The 17,624-nt window shown below is 38.2% G+C and overlaps 1 protein-coding gene across 4 annotated transcripts in view; it reads left to right on the top strand.

Annotated features, from left to right (window-relative positions):
- PIBF1 (progesterone immunomodulatory binding factor 1) overlaps positions 1-17,624 on the top strand; it is a 114,977-nt gene that overhangs the window by 13,417 nt on the left and 83,936 nt on the right. For all 4 annotated transcript variants that reach the window (XM_051780451.1, XM_051780450.1, XM_051780452.1 and 1 more), the window contains 4 exons: positions 6,694-6,827; positions 8,828-8,936; positions 12,417-12,598; positions 16,586-16,711. In XM_051780451.1, the coding sequence (XP_051636411.1) occupies positions 6,694-6,827; positions 8,828-8,936; positions 12,417-12,598; positions 16,586-16,711 (551 nt within the window). The remainder of the gene's footprint in view (positions 1-6,693; positions 6,828-8,827; positions 8,937-12,416; positions 12,599-16,585; positions 16,712-17,624) is intronic.

Raw genomic sequence — 17,624 nt, 5'->3', positions numbered from 1 at the left:
TTGTATTGCAGTGCTGACTGACTTGTTACTCAATGTGTAGTACAGGCTCATTTTAGTCCTCCTTTTACAGTGCTTAGTACTTCAAGTTTATGTAATGTTGGCACCACCACCTTTGGAGGTACAGATAGAAAAGGAAGTCCAGCTATAGGGGTGTATTACCAGGAGCTTCCTCGAAACAAAACCAGCTTCTGATGAGTGTGTTCCCATGCAGAACATCGGTTTAGTATTTTCAGAGTTGTTTGCTTCCAAAGTGGTCAGAACCTTCCCTCAAACAGATGTAATTTACTACTCATGAGTTGCTCTCAAGACTTAGAGAGAGTCTGGGAAGGAAACCTTGCTTTTCTTTATAGCTTTAGAAGATTAAGTATTGCTTTCTTTTTCTGGCTAGGAGTTTCTTGGCAGTGTTTTCCTGGAATTCGGTCTCGATACAGGTTTATCAGGGCTTCCTTTCCTCAGTTATTTTTTCTGTAAAGTTGTCTTCAGGACTTGCAATAAAATTTATAGTATGACAGTCTCTAAAACCTATGGTAAACCTAAAGAGAAAGCTGGTTATGTGTAGGACAAAGATCTCTTCTAAGGCTTGTCTCTGAATCAGGATTAGTAGCTCTCAAGTTTTGCTAGACATAAGTAACAGTTTGCTCTCTGATAATATTTTCCAACTGGAGGAAAAGCCCATCTATAGTTTTCAAAGAATAAACTAAGCTTTTGTACTCAAAGGATCAGTTGGCACTAGATGTATCTGAATGTTAGAAAACTGCGGCTGTTCTTGATACTCCAGAAGGACTGTAATCCCTCAGATTTCTCCTAAAGTTTGCATATATGTAAAGACTGCAGTCTAGAACACTTCCCCAGCCCCCTGACACCACTTCTTTCAAGCAGTACCTTGATTACTTGGTTTTCATAACTCTCTCTAGAAAGGACAGATGAGGCCTCAGTCTTAGATGAAGTACATGCTTTTTTTTCCTCCCATTCATTGTTCTTAATATTGTTCCAGAAAAAAAGCTGCAAAGAAGATCCTCTACCAGTAATTATGAACTTGAGGGAGCAGTTTAACATTTCCAAGACTCAAGGAAATGATTTATCTGTGAAAGTTCCCTTTTCTGTCCAATATCTTTCTAACTCTTTTGATGCATAGCTGTGGCTCATAATGACTGCTAGCTGTTCAGAAGTACCAAATGGTTTAATTATACTACTCTGTAATGCAGTGATCTCAAGGATCCTTTTCACCTGAGAATATTTCACTGGAGATTCTAGTAAGCTCAGATCTAGAGAAAGAGCTTTTTTCCCCCCTACTTTCTTTTGCTATAGAAGCACTTAGGCCAAAGCTTTTCTTTCTTACTTTTCTTGTCGAGTTTCTCTATTTTGGAGTAGCTCAACATTTTTGTTTCTAATTTTTGTGGGCAGATAGTAACCCCTCTACAATTCTTGGCAGATTACCAATTTCAAATCAATGTACTAGAGATGTCTTATTCATCCAATTATGTATAGCTTCTTCCTGACATTGGAGCAGTTGTATTCCAATAAATAATGTATTTACCAATAGTTTTTGAATGCAGACTGTGTAAACAATTAAAGCAAAATGTCATCTTTACCAAGGAGCAGCACCTCATCCAAGTAACTTGAGGGAATTGGTTTTCACATCACAATCATACAGTAGCTTTGTATTTGTCTAGGGGCTTTAGGTACCTTAGTATATGAACAAAATACTGGCCTGCGTAAGTGATTCTTCAAAGATAAAGATCTTTTTAAAAAAGCTTTTTAAAAGCAGGATCACTTTCTTCCACAGGGCTATCTGTAGACAGTGTGAAGAAGTCATGCTACTTCTGCTTGATTGGCTGGTTAATCTTTTCCCTGCATTTCTGTTTATCTTCTTATCCCTGAAGGCTTTTTGAAAGATCAGCTAATCCCTACCGTGTATTAGGTGTCACTAACTTTGTTCAAAAAATATGTCACCTAGTTTTTGTACTTGCAATTGAAGTAGATGTTCATTTTGGTGACTGCTGTAAACTGCTATTCATTCCAGATTGAGGATAACAGTGAAGCTCAATATCATTAAACTGAGGTCTGCCATTAGGTCTTTAGTTTCTCTATCAGTTCGGGTTTTAAGTGGTGCAGATCATTAGTTTGGAATCTTCCTTGAAACATCCATGTGTTGACAGTGTTTATAAACCAAATTGAAGCACTTCTTGGTAGGGACTGGTTCACATGCTCTGTAGAAAGTACCTGTACTGGTTAATACTGGTTCTCTTAAACAGCTCTGTCAGGAATTTCTTTGGGCAATGTTTGCCTATCTGTCTCACAGAGGATAGGTTTGTTTTTTTGTTTGTTTTAACCATCTCGTCAGTCTGAGTTGCTGCTCTCTGCAGTAGCAAAGAATTCTTAAGAAACTGAAGAAAAGCCATGTGGTGTTGGGATTATTATTGCAGTCACATTCAGTGTGAGGAAGTACTGTTTGTCCTTTAATTATTTTGATGTTTGTGGGCTTACTTAGGTTATTTTTATTTATTGGTATTTGCAGGACCTCATTCCTGTACTTGAAAGGGCTCTGTGTCTTGATTCTTTTATAAGCCCCTTTTTTACTTCAGCAGGACAAAGCTGTTCATCAAGACTTTCAAGCTAGCTCTTGAAGATAAATTGAAAGATAAAGCTGTTCCATTGCAGATATCTTAAAATCAGTTTAGGATATATGGACATTGTTATAAACTAAATTAACTTCATTACATGCAAAGCAAATCTTATTCTTCCTAAGCACAGGCAGCCTGATTGTATGTCTTTAAGATGTATTGCTATGGAAGTCCAGAAGCTTGTGTATCTGCTACCTGGATTTATGCATACCATACAGATTTTTTTTGTGTTAGCCTATTTACAGCCTAGAATGACTATTAGCTTTGTCATGTTTCTTCATGTGATTAAAATACTACTTTGGCACCTTAAAATTAGGTAGATGAAAAACAGTGACCTGTGCAGTATAATTAGTGTTCCTTCAGGAATTATATTAAATCTTTAAAAAACAAACATAACAAATCCACATACTTAAGGTATATCTTAGTATCACTTTTCAAAAGCAGAATTTAACTTCCTTTCCCTGACATCACCATATTGCTACATGACATTAATAACTGATTTGTTAAATAAAATTCAAACCTAAGTTTGTGGCTGAGGTATTAGAAAGAACTAATTTTGTAGATATTTAACTGTTCTGTTAATTGGTGCTTTAAAGCTGTTTATGAAAAATTTGTCCAGAGATTACCCAATTTAATTTTATAATTTAGGTAGTTGTCTTCTAGCTACCAGATGTGTAATACTGTAGGAGCTTCAGTAGCCCACTCAGTGAAGAGTGTATGAATTCTGGCTTGATATTAGCAGCAGTATAACACAGGATATCCACAAAAGAATTTTATTCTAAACTTAATCTTTTGATTTGCACTTAAATGTTAAGTGCCCTTACAGACGTTTCCTATTGCAGGGTGAATCATGTTTGCACTGCACAGCAGGGTAGTAACACCATTATGTTACAGATTTGAAACTCTAGCTAACTTGTGGACAACAGCTCTTAAAAATGTCTGACAGAGACTTTACTGTTGCATTTTTATAAATAATGGCATGTTAATTGATTTAAGAAGAAAGTGTTTTATAGTGGTTTGCTGAATGTATATCTGTTAATTAGGGTAAACATAAAAATAAACCGTATACGTACCAGTATATGTTAGGATAAGTAACAATCATGTCTTTAAATAATGTGTTTTTAATGATAGACCATCCAGAACTGTCTTTCTTGTTGTTGTGATTTTTGAGATTGTGACCTAATGTGATTTTAGTTAAAGTGAAAATGACTAGGTTTGTGTAATATAAAAAAAAATAATTCTTTTTTATTAACAGAATAGTTACAGTATGTTTAGTAGCTTAGGGAGATTTTCTGTAGTGTCCTACAAGTATTTAGGTGTGTTTTTTCAAGAAGGCATTCTGTCAGTCTTTCAGTTGATGGTGCCTGTGAAGTTGATCAGAGTGTTTTTATGTCATACAGTCTATATAGGCTATTGCCCTAAACAGCTGTATATATGAGAGTTATGTGTCTTGGAAGTTGTGCTAATAGACAAATGCATTATAAAAAATAGGCACATTAATCAAGTATTTATATGTAGAGGATAACTTCCTGCTCTGGCTGGTAAATGAGCTTACCAGGGGTGGGGCCCCGCTAGACTTGCTGTTCACAAACAGAGGGGCTGGTGGGAGATGTGGTGGTTGGAGACCATCTGGGGCACAGTGATGATGAAATAGTAGAGTTTTCAATACTCAGGGATGCAAAGAGGGCCATCAATAAAACTTCTACCCTGGACTTCCCCAGGGCAGATTTCGGCCTACTCAGAAGACTAGTTCAGAATGTACCCTGGGAAACAACCCTTGAAAACAAAGGGGTCCAGGAGGAATGGACATGCTCCAGGAAGCAAGTCTTGAACGCACAGGAGCAGGCTGTCCCAGTGTGCCGAAAGGCAAGCCTGTGGGGAAGATGACTGGCCTGGCTGAACAGGGAGATTTGGAAGGAAATTACGGGAAAAAAGAGAGCCTACCAACTATGGAAAAAAGGCCTGACTACTCAGGAAGAATTTAGGATTATAGTTAGGTCATGTAGAAAGAAAATTAGAGAGACAAAGGCACACTTTGAACTCAATCTAGCCACTTCCGTTAGGGATAAGAAAAAATGCTTCTACAAATACATCAGTAGCAAAAGGAGGGGCAAGGAAAACCTCCATTCTTTGTTGATCTTAGGAGGAGCATAGTCACCAAGGATGAGGAAAAAGCTGAGGTACTTAACACCTTCTTTGCCTCAGTTTTCAACAGTAAGACAGGTTGTCCTCAGGACGACTGGCTTCCAGAACTGGTAGAGAGAGACAGGAAGCTGAATAGCCCCCCTGTAATCTGGGAGGAAACAGTTAGCCACCTGCTGAGCCACTTGGATCCTTACAAGTCTATTGGACCAGGTGGGATCCATCCTAGGGTGATGAGGGAGCTGTCGGAAGAGCTCACCAAGCTGCTCTCCATCATTTTACCAACAGTCCTGGCTCACTTCAATCCAGATGATTGGAAATTGGCAAATGTCACGCTGATCCACAAAAAGGGCTGCAAGGAGGACCTGGGAAACTGCAGGCCTGTCAGCCTGACCTCAGTGCCTGGCAAGGTTATGGAGCAGATCATCCTCAGTGCAATCACACAACACCTACAGGATATACAAAGGATCAGACCCAGCCAGCATGGGTTTAGGAAGGGCAGGTCCTGTCTGACCAACCTGATCTCCTCTTATAACCAGGTGACCTGCCTAGTGGATGAGGGGAAGGCTGTGGATGTGGTCTATCAGGACTTGAGCAAAGCCTTTGACACTGTCTCCCACAGCATTCTCCTGAAAAAGCTGGCAGCCCAGACTTGGACAGGGGCACTCTCTGCTGGGTTAGGAACTGGCTGGAGGGCCGGGCCCAGAGAGTGGTGGTGAATGGTGCTGCTTCCAGTTGGCGGCCAGTCACTTGTGGTGTCCCCCAGGGAATCAGTGTTGGGCCCAGTCCTGTTTAATATCTTTACTGATGATCTGGATGAGGGGATTGAGTCCACCATCAGCAAATTTGCAGGTGACACCAATTTAGGGGGTGAGTGTTGATCTGCTGGAAGGCAGGAGGGCTCTACAGAGGGACCTGGACAAGCTGGAGAGATGGTCTGATTCCAACAGGATGAGGTTCAACAAGGCCAAGTGCCGAGTCCTCCACTTTGGCCACAACAATCCCATGCAGTGCTACAGGCTGGGCACAGAGTGGCTGGAGAGCAGCCAGGCAGAAAGGGACCTGGGAGTTTAGATTGACCAGAAGCTGAACATGAGCCAGCAGTGTGCCCAGGTGGCCAAGATGGCCAATGGCATCCTGGCCTGGATCAGGAACAGTGTGGCCAGCAGGACCAGGGAAGTGATTCTTCCCTTGTGCTCAGCACTGGTGAGGCCACACCTGGAGTACTGTGTCCAGTTCTGGGCCCCTCAGTTCAGGAAGGATATTGAGGTGCTGGAGCAGGTCCAGAGAAGAGCAACAAGGCTGGTGAAGGGACTGGAGCACAAGTCCTATGAGGAGAGGCTGAGGGAGCTGGGGCTATTTAGCCTGAAGAAGAGGAGGCTCAGGAGAGACCTCATCACTCTCTACAACTACCTGACAGGAGGGTGTAGCCAGGTGAGTGTCAATCTCTTCTCCGAGGCAACCAGCAGTAGGACAAGAGGGCATGGTCTTAAGCTGTGCCAGGGGAGGTTTAGGTTGGATATTAGGAAGAAATTTTTTACAGAGAGAGTAATCAGCCATTGGAATGGGCTGCCCAGGGAAGTGGTGGATTCACCATCCCTGGAGGCTTTTAAGAGGAGACTGGATGTGGCACTTAGTGCCGTGATCTAGTAACCACAGCAGTGTTGGATCAAGAGTTGGACTTTATGATCTCAGAGGTCTTTTCCAACCCGGTTGATTCTATGATTCTATTTATAATAAGATAAAAATAAGCTGAGTATCGTTATCACTGGTTACTTTGTAAAGTGTACTAAATTTCCTAGTACTGAGACAAATGAAAATACTCCCATGTAAATATTCATAAGAGATCTTCACAAAACTTAGTTTGTAATTGCTTTAAGTAAATAGCAGTGTAGCTGTGATCATTTCAAAATGTCTTACTTTCTAGAGCTATGAAGATGAGAGGAAGAGTCGGTCCGAGCTTGAGGTTAGATGCCAGCGTTTAACACTGGAACTGGCTGATACCAAGCAGATGATTCAGCAAGGTGATTACAGACAAGAGAACTATGATAAAGTAAAATCGTAAGTATCTCTATAATTCAAGTGTTAACATACAAATATTAATAGATAAACATCAACCTTGATTGACTAGAGATTTTAATTTTATTTTTGACTTGCGCACACCACAGATATTTTTCCTTTCCTCAGTCCACTAATGGTTCTGTTATCTCCTGTAGTATATTGCAGACATAAAATGAACAACATTTTGAAAACTGATGCATCAAATTATCTTCCTAAAAGTTTATATTTTGAGATTTACTATGTTTTCAGAAGAGCCTAGCAGTCTCTTTGCAACTAAGGAAGTGGGAGCTGTTGATGCCAAGCGTCTTGGAACAAGTACTCTTTTTTTTCCTAGTTTAAAAGCAGAGTTCTAACAAAAGGCTCTACTCTGTGGTGCCTACAGAGTGAATTAAGAGGGTAGGACCTTGGAATTAATATTTACAATTTAAGATATGCTTACAGTCATAAATTTGAAAGGGCTGTTATGAGAAGTCTTTGTCAGACAATCTTAGGATTACCTTAGTGGATTGGTTTAACTGCAGGAAGTTCCAGCATGTTTCTTTTTAAAAATACAGATTTTACAGTTCTAGCCAAGGTTTTGCAAAAAACAATTGCAAAATAGTGAAAATGGACTTCTTATAAATACACTCATAGACATATACTTTGCAGTCCAGCTCCCAAAAGGCATTTTTAGTGTGTTTGCAAGTACAAGAAATACCGCCTTTGGCACATTTGTTGGGAAATGGATTCAAAAATGGGGATTATAAATAGAAAACACCCTGCCAACTCCTTAGTTGTTCATACAGAATGAACTCAGGCAGAGTTACTGACAAAAATGACTTTGCCACTAAGTCATTTGAAGGAGAGTATGTCTTCTGGATTCACAGCTCTTCTGGTTCGCAGCTATATGTACTAAGACAGCCTTGGAATCTAGCTGGCAGCTTGTTACAAATAGGATGGACTGATCCTATGGCTTGCTTCCTATGTGCAACTGCATCTTAATAAGTGGATTGTAATAACGTTCATGTGAATGGCCCCAGTGTTTAGTAGTGTGCATTTAAAATAGTCTTGAGTTGAGAAAAGCATGAATGAACGTGCCAAAACTATATATGAGAGAGTAGGTTGCATTCATCTGTGTAGGCACAGATGAAGGGGAGGGGAGAGCACTGTTGGCATGACTGTATGAGGGAGGATATTTGGGAACACTTCAGGAGTTAATCACTTCCAGGTTTGTTTCTGCCTTTAAAAAATGCTATGTCAGATCTTCTAGTTCTGCTGCCCTACAACTTATCTCAGTTTTAAAGCTATGCTATACTTAATATAAATTTGGTTAGCTTTTTTCCGAACTGCAAGCTCATACTGGCTCATTCATTTCCCTGTTCTGACAGGGTTAGAGTGGAGACACAGAGATGCTTCTTTGTGCATATGGAAAGCACTCTTGTTCAGGACACTAACATAATTTTTGCAGCTGTGTCATGTATATTTTAAACAGGAGTAGTACAACCCTCTCTAGTATCAAGGGACTGTATACAAAGGAGAACAGCAACTGAGTACAAGTATATATTTCTTTCTGTTTGATTAGGAAGATGGGAATGAACTTTCTTCACTTTTTCATCGGGCTTCAATATCTGCAAAAGATTCAGGAGAATATAATGGAAAATAACATCAAAAGCTTGGTAAAGCTAAAGCTATGGATAAGGGTGCTTGCAGTTCATTGCTAAGAGGGGAGCCCAAAGTTACGCTAAAGAAAAATAATCAGAGGAGGATGAAATAATTTAGGATGGGAATTGAAGATTATTGTAATAGAACTTTCTTTGTTTCTAAATATTAAATAATCCTAAATTGTTTCATATAATAAGGTACTGTTCTAGGTGTTAATAACTGAAAAAGTAAGATTATCAGTAACTGCCCTATGGAAGAAGTCAGTGTCACGAACTGAAATAAGGTTGAGAAATTACAAATGAACAGGAATCTTGTTCGTTACACTTTATGCATCTAATAGTTTTACTTTGTTTTAACAGTGAACGTGATGTATTTGAGCATGAATTATCAGAACTCAGAAGAAAATATGAAATATTAGAGGTGTCATACAAAGCACAAGCTAAAGAAAGAAACGACTTAGCAAAAGAGGTAAAGTCCTTACTTTAGTAATTGTGTATTTCTTCACCTCAGGAATTTGATTCTTTGTCTAATCAAGTCTGTCAGGATCGTGGAATAATTTAATTAGAATGGTCCTCAGGAGACCAGCTGCTCCAACCTTCCCATGCAATGCAGAAAAAGGTTAGGTCAGGTTGCTTAAGGCTGTCATGGTTTGAGAGCCCCAAAAATCTAATTCCCTAGTCCAAGCCCCCTCTCACATCTCAACCCAATGTGAGATGGGTTTTCCAGACACTACATGAGACTCAAAATGGGGGAAAGGGAATATATATTACAATGACTGTACAAATAAATACTACAATGCATTATATACAATCTTAGCTATCTCTACCATGACATAAGTATTTACAATGGATCAAATCTCTTCTCCCCTCCAAATAAAAGTCCAGGAGGGAAGAAGAAAAGATCCCTTTTCCACTTTCAGAGCAGCAATATCTCTAAGGCAGCAGGCTTTCTTCTTCTCATGCATGCAGCAGCTGTGACTGGATCTCTGCCAGTACTCATGAGGGGTATCCAAGCCCTCGTGGCCCATCGTCTAAAGCGAGGGTCTTCTCTTCTGTGGACTGCATAACAAGGACAAAACTCACTTCACCACAGTCATATCATGGGGTGTAAGACCCCCATGAAGGTCCCTTCCTCAGGGGATTCACCTCTGAGTCAGAACATCTCGGGCAGCTTTCAGTTAGAAGCCTTTGCCTCAAGAGTTCTACCAGAGCTCCTGTGCTCTGTCTCAAGCAGCAGGGGGGACCAAGGTCACCCTCCGCATTCTTCTCGGAGCTTTCCAGCTCCTCTCTGTAGTGCATCCTGCACTTCACCCCTCCTTTCTAGGACGTGAGGGGTCTCCAAGGAGTTTGGGGGGTTTTTTTGGTTTCAGTTCTTACCCCAACTCTGTCTCTGTAGAGCTGGTTCTGCTCTCTCTGCTGCTGCTGGCTCTTGTTCTCGGCTCTCTCAGACAACTCTGTGTCTTCTTTGGTTGCATGCTGTTTTCTGCTTTCTTTTGGCTCTCAACCACGGTTTCTCTGGTCAGTGCTGGTCTACCGCTGCTTTCAGTATCTCTTGCTGCTGCTCACGGTGGAGAAACATCCCCCGGCTTATACCTACAGATACATAGTCCAACTTAACACTGTTCCAAGTTCCTGCAGCCCCAGCCCCAGCTGGGGGGACCAGAGCCACCCAGGGGGCTCCTGCCCTCACTCCTCATGGCTTTCACAACATGGCTACTTCTTCTACCACCAAACTACAACTACCTTCTCTTCCATTCTGAGTGTGGTATGTTTATATTTCGCAGAAGCACTCATTGGGTAAAACTTCAAAACTCCAAGGGTCACTGCCCCCTGGGGTTTTACCATTTTATAACTGCAGGGGGAAAAACTGTTTCCCCCCACCACAAAGGCTTTGTCAAGTTTTTAGTATCTCCAAAGATGGAGGTTGCACAGCTTTTTGGACAATCTGTTCCAGTATTTGTTTGCCTTCTTTGTGCAAATATTTTTGTAAAACCTAATCAGAACTGTTGCAGCTTTTTTCTCTTGCATCTTGTCCTGTCACTATGTACTGCCAAGAATCTGGATTTTTCTATGCATTCCACTTGGATAAGTGAAGATAACAATAGGATTTTCCTTGACCAGATTTCTCTTCTAAAGGCTGAAAAAAGCTCCAAACATTTCTCTCAACCCCTTTTGCATTGTGTGCTGCAGTCCACGACTATCTTGGTAGAGCTCTTCTGGTCTCTGCCAGAGAATAAATGCCTCTTCAGGTGCAGAGGGGTTCTTATCTTTGTTAGAATTCCAGTGAGTTGTGATCCAGATAGGTCAGTCATTTTACTCAAATCTCAGCCATTACCATTCTCGTAACACTGGTTTTGCACAGGAGAATACATTTCTGCTTCTCCAAGGACATTCCAAGAGGCAGAGGCCTGTTAGATCCAAAGAAATGCCCCTTGCTGCTTTTCCATTCAATAATTCATTCATCCAAGAGTCAAAAATTGTGTGCAGTGATGGACATGTATGATAACTTTTGGGTCAAGGGACTCAAAAAGAAATGTATGTAGAGAATGTTTCCAAGTTCACTGCCTTGATCTATAGGATTTGCGATGGTTTATACCAGTACAAGCTTCCATTACTCAGTATGCACTTTCACTATTTCTGCATCAAATTGTTCATAGGGAGGATTGCCTCACTGAACCTCCAGGATGAATTTTTCACCTTAAGTAAGCTAATTAGGATAGAATCATCCAGAACTATTAGCATTGCTGAGGGATTTCCCCCTTCCTGTCTTGTAGGTGTAACTTTGCAACAGCTTTTCAGGAGAGAGAATAGACTTTTACTGAATCCCAAGAAAGAAACCTTTTCAGTTTATATCATCATTGCCTGATTATCAGATGGTTTGTAGCTCAGTGCAACTTGAACGCAAAAGTAAGACTATTTTTAAGCTGTGATTTTGTACAGAAATTATTCCAGGAAACACCAAAAGAAATAGAGGAAATAATGGATTAGCTGTTCTGAAATAATTTATGAATTTATTTTTTAATATCATTTGAAAGGCACTGCATGAGAAGGTTGTTCTTGTCTTCTGCACTGGTTCAGGGAAGAATAATATGGAGGATTTTTGTGTGTTAACACTTTAGCAGCTGTAACAGATTCCTCCTGAAAGTATCCAGGAGAGATTGCATTCCTTAGTGTCTCTGTATAACAATATTACATATAAAATAGTGGCTATGATTTCCACCTCAAACATGCTACTGCTCTGCCTAATTTTACAGACATAGAGATTGTCAGAAATATTAGGGAAAAAAATTAGTTTCTACTAGAAAATACCTTTTATATTCTGCTCTTTGATATCAATCTGAAGGCTTGGTTAGGCTGTTTATTCCTCAGTGTTCTATCACTGCTAGAGGACATCAAAAGGCAAGTTTGTTCTCTCCATATAACAGTGGCCAAAAAAGTATTGTTGTGTACATCCAGTTTGTATGTACACATCAAATACTGTAGTATAGCAAAAACAATGGCTTTTTTGATTAACTTCATACTAAATTAATATGAGAGTGAATAAAAGTAGCTCTAATCTCCTGGAAGGTCCTGCTGGTTTTTGTGTATACTGGTGTAGCATCACAAGTCCTGTACTGGAGGAGCATCCAATTGTGTTTGACAGAGTATTTGTTCCGGGGGGGACTAATTATAGGAGCAGTAACTGCTTTCTTTCTTCGTGCAGTAATCCAGGATGTCTGTTCACTGTGTGTGTATGTATATATATATATATATATATATATGTATGTATGTATGTGTGTGTATATATATATATATATATATATATATATAAAACCTGTTACTTGGAGAGAGAGCACAGTTATGTTTTTCTCACAGAAGAGAGTTAAAATGAAATTGCAAATATGTGTACATAGGTTAAATACTTACCTTGAAGTTCATGTTAAAGTGTTCTTTTTAATACCTTTTTTAGCTGGCAACCATACAACAATCCCTCAACTTGTTGCAAAAAGATAAAGATTATCTTAATCGCCAGAACATGGAGCTTAGTGTTCGCTGTGCACATGAAGAAGATCGTCTTGAAAGACTTCAGATTCAGCTAGAGGATGCCAAAAAAGCTAGGGAAGAAATGTATGAAAAATATGTTACATCCAGGCAAGTTATTGTGTGTTCACTTTTATCTGTAGACAAGTTATTTAATTGTTTTCCCTTGTTTCTTGCACAAATCCTGTTTCATTAATTTTATTTTTCAGAAAGCAAGTCCATATATATTTAACTAGAAGCAGAAACAGTTTTCTTGGGTCTTAATGTGTATCAGGAAAATTTTTTTAAACCTTTGATATAAGACCATAGTAGTGAAGATGTCAGCATTGAAAGTTTATGGCAATTAATCTCGTAGGTTTACACAGAAATTTAGAAAGGTAACTGTAGTTAATTACAAAAGAGACTAAAACTCTTTAAAGTGCATATGTTACGTATTTGACCTACCACCACCACAAATTACCTTTATTAAAAGCAGGAGTATTTCATAGACAATCTAAATTATTATTGCAGAATAAAATATACAGTTGTCACAAATGTTAAATATAGTGTGTTTTGTATCAGCTACTAGAGCTATCAGTCTTTCATATCTTGAGCTTGATTACAGATTCCCTAAGTGTAGCCTTGGGAAATAGATCTATCATTGTACGCTAACCACTGCTGAATAGCATCAAATCTCTATGCTCTTTGCGCAGAGATGGGATGGGATGTCGAACAGGAAACATTACACTACTCAGCTACATATCTTGCTACATATGTAATGCTGTACTACAAAATTTCATAGAATCATAGTTGGAAAGGACCCATAAGGAATACTGAATCTAACTCTCTGCTTCTTGCAGGACTACCAATACTAATTCGTATGACTAAGAGCATCATCCAATTCAAGGTTATCTAGTTCATGTTATTTCCCTACAGCTAGATGCTAAAAGATATTGTTTCAATGTATATCCCAAAATTACATCAAATGTTTGCCTATATGCACTCCATTAATGAAAATAAACCTATTTTTTGGTTAGTAATGTCCTTAAAAGGACGCCTGTGGATTGAATGATTAAGCTAAGAGTATGAGGTAGGTTCATCTCCTCCTCAGCCTCTTCCTTGTGTTTGAATCAAGAAGATGGAACTGAAAATAGTATCTGTAAATCTTGTGTCCTTGTATAACTAAGATGCAGTGTGCTAATTTGACTCTCCTGTAATACAGCTAAAATACGAACTGTTATTTAAGGGAAAGAAGGCCACAGGATTGAAATGATCAGCTATGAGTTCTAGCCCATATCAGAACTGTTTTAAATACTATTTTTCCTTTCAATGCGGTCACTTCAAGCTTTTTAATTTGTTTTGCTTGTTTATGTCTCAGAACTATGTTCACATGGAACTTCTACATTTTAAATAAATTTTTAAGTTATACTTTTAAATGGTGATTTAAGAAGTCATGTACATCTGAGCAGTCTTCCTCTAGAATCCTACTTATTTGACAAATAAATTAGAGAGGTACAAAAGTAGACAAGAAAAAAATATACCAGCTAATGGATATTCTACAGTCATCAGTGGTTTCTGGAGGTGACACCAGTTTGGGTAATAAACTTCTATTTGCTACATTTTGAAGAATCTGAAGCTTTTTAATGCTTTCTTCACATCTGGATCTCTTTGAGCTGCTGTAATTCAGGAATGAAGATGAATAAAACAAACCCAGGTATCTATTTTCAGAAATAAAGAGTAAGTCACCTTCTGGTTGCTGTCAGAACTGCCGGCATTGGGGTACTGCAATTAGAAAATTACAGACTTCAGGAAACATGAGGCATTAACCTGCCAAATTTTTAAAGAGACATATTTCGAAATAGGTTGAGATTGTGGCATGAGAAATCACCTGCAGCTTATAGTTACAGTTCTTAGGAATCTATATGTAAGCACAGACCAACAAAAACTATTTCCCTTTATATGTGTAATATTAAAACAGGTTCATATTTGCATTGCAATACTCAGATCATGTTTAGTTTATTCACAATATAAATCCTTATTAGTAATAGCCCTGGAAAGAAGCTCATTAAAGGTCTGCAACCTCAAGAAGACACAACAACTTGATGAGGCAAACCATTTCTAAAGACTGTAACAACAGGTCAGGAATAAAAATTAGAAAGGGACTTTTTGCAAGGGCATGTAGTGATAGGACAAGGGGGAATGGCTTCAAACTGACAGTAGGTTTAGATTAGATATTAGGAAGAAATTTTTCATTGTGAGCGTAGTGAGGCACTGAAACAGGCTTCCAGAGAGGTTGTGGATGCCCCATCCCTGGAGGTGTTCAAGGCCAGGTTGGTCCAGTAAAAGGTGTCCCTGCCCATGACATGGGGCTTGGAACTAGATGATCTTTAGGGTCTATTTCAATCCAAATCATTCTGTCATGATTCTCTTATTCTTAATGAAGATCCTTTGCTTAGACAGCAACTCATTTGATGTTTATTTAAATGCATTGACAGGGCAGTCAAACTATGTAATCAGAACATGCGCTTTACTATACTATGGGTTTGTTTTAGTCCTCATAAAGATAAGCATCACTTTGAACTGTCTTATGGTGACATCACTGTGGATGTTCATGACTTTTCCAGATACTTCTAATTTTTTCAGTGAACCTTCCTGACTTTTAGCTGTCTTACCATGGGAGGGAAGGTGTAATTTCTGCAATGTCAGAAATTTTTTTTGGCAAGTAGTAATGGTAATAGCAAATTGTCTAAGTACCAAGAAAATGGTAATGCTCACTGATCCTGCACATAAGAATTGTATCCTTATGTTCTGATTGTCAACATTCTTTTCTTTGCTTTTTTCTTCATATTGAGCCATATAACACATAAAGAACACAAAGTTTCTAATGGGAGGACCCTTGCATTCCAATACAGCATGTTTTTTGGTTCAGTTTTGATTTGGTTCTTTTTTTTTCCTGATAAACCTCTTAATTTTGTCCAAGATCTTCATACATTATTTGCTGTAGTGCAGCACAATTGAGGAAGGAGAGGAGAAAAATTTACTTTTACCTTGAAGGGTGAGCTGAAATTCAGAGTCTCAATAAGAAGAAAACAGGAAAACCTGGCAACAAGCTTTCTGACATTTCAATATTTTGGGGCTTTCGGTTAATGTGAAGGAGTTTTTGGCTAGCTCAAGTACAGATTTCTGAAAACTGTGGACTGTCACACAATTGGAAATCAGAAGAAATCTAAGACCTTTTGTGGTTGTAAATGCACATTTCTTCATAATATGCTTTTTTTTCCAAACCTGTAATTTCTATCAGTTACTTCATTGCTGATTGATTATTCTTGAACATTAATTAGATGCTATAAAATTTTTGCATTCCTTAGCTGTTAAATACTTACAACATAAACCTTTTTTTGTAGTTTTGTAGGAGAGATTCTTTATGGGATTCCCTACAATCTGTCATGTGTTTCCAAAGTTACAAAATATGTCAATATTTCTCTGAAATTAAATTCTTTGTCTTGGTATCCTCTGATATCTGTTGCTTTAAAACTTTCTTATGTATTTTAAATAATTTACATGCAACATTAACAGTATAAATTCTCAAATCATGGGGGTTTTTGACTTCACAAATCTCTGCATGTAATCTTCAATGTTTCTTGTAATGTTTTTTCCCCCATATGAGGTGCAAATAGTAGTCAAAGAAGTCTTGTAGTAGCGTGGCAGTATTGCAAGTTAGTAAGTTTAATCAATCCATATCTAATAAGGAAGAGGAAAGTGAGGGTTTGGGTTTTTTTAAGTAGTGAAGTAATATAAGCGCACTTAGAGAATGACAAAGAATTTCTGGAAGAATGTTAAGCTTAATGTTATGTGATTAATCAATATCAAATTACTTTAAAAATTTAAAGCAGTATGCAGAAAGCTTTTATTTATTCCCAGTTAAATATTATTTATTCCTGATTGATTTTCATTTAATTTGTGTAACAGTATAGGCTGATATGTATTTCAAGTAATTTGAGAGGTAAATGAGTAAGGATTGAAATAAAATGTAAAATCAAGAAGCCCTCTGCCCTAGTTGTAGAACTGTACCTGAGGTTTTGATATTTTGACCAATGCAATGTATTTGTTTATTTACAGAGATCACTATAAAACAGAATATGAAAAGAGACTGCATGAAGAGTTGGAGCAAATAAGGTTGAAAACAAACCAAGAAATTGAGCAACTAAGAAGCACTTCAAAAGAGATGTATGAACGTGAAAACAGGTAAATAAGATGTAGGCAATAACCTAATCAGAGCAGAAATGACCAAGCACTGTTTTGTGCTTAGTTATAATCCTAATTGACTGGCTCTCTGAGAGGTGTTCAAAATCTAACAACTTAAGGTCATTTGTAAAACTGATGAGAATCTTTTAAACACTGAAATGAATTTATACTTATAAAGTAAATACATGGTGTTATATTATTATCAAGTGATGGTCATCCAAAATTATCAGTTGAAAAGGATTATTAAAATTCATGCTCTAGATAAACATTGGTGGTTTGAAGTTTGTTCAGATACATAATGTTAGTTAATTAATACAGAATGCATTAGTTTACCTGTCATGCTTATATGGGCAGTCTTGAAGCTGTGCCAAGAATCCGGAAGAGGTGGTGTTGATGCAGGAAATAAGGCAGAAAAAAACTGAGGGAAACCAATAAGACTTATGCCTTTATAAAATAAATCTAATTGAGATTGTTTACAGCATGATGATTCAAAAAAAAAACGTGGATTTCATGTCAATTACTATAAAATTCTCTTTTGAAGAAAATTCTAGTCCTGCAAAGACCTGCATATTGAATTTTATGAGTGTGTCAACTGGTTGAATACCACAATTACATGTAATACTTTAGGGATCTAGGGATTTGGACCTTGGCACTGGATTTCTTTTTTAGCTTGTGTTTTGACTGTTTTATTCCTTTAAAATGGGAGGATTGTTTAATAATTAATTATAACTTCATTGTACATGTCCTGAAAGTGTCATGTGGAGAAGGAATTGATGGTAGTAAAAAGATATTTATGGCATAAGCATCTGGTCCTCTAATAGGTAGTTTTGTTACTGCTAGGAAGAGTGGAAAAAAAGAACATGACTTCTGCTGTCTGTCTTCAGTCAACTGAAATGTTCTAATTAAAAAAAAG

Source organism: Manacus candei, unplaced genomic scaffold (assembly GCF_025592945.1).
Source record: "Manacus candei isolate 608988 ecotype Guabito, Panama unplaced genomic scaffold, ASM2559294v1 h1tg000014l, whole genome shotgun sequence".
Lineage (NCBI taxonomy): Eukaryota > Metazoa > Chordata > Aves > Passeriformes > Pipridae > Manacus > Manacus candei.
This window is presented reverse-complemented; position numbering and strand designations above follow the sequence as displayed.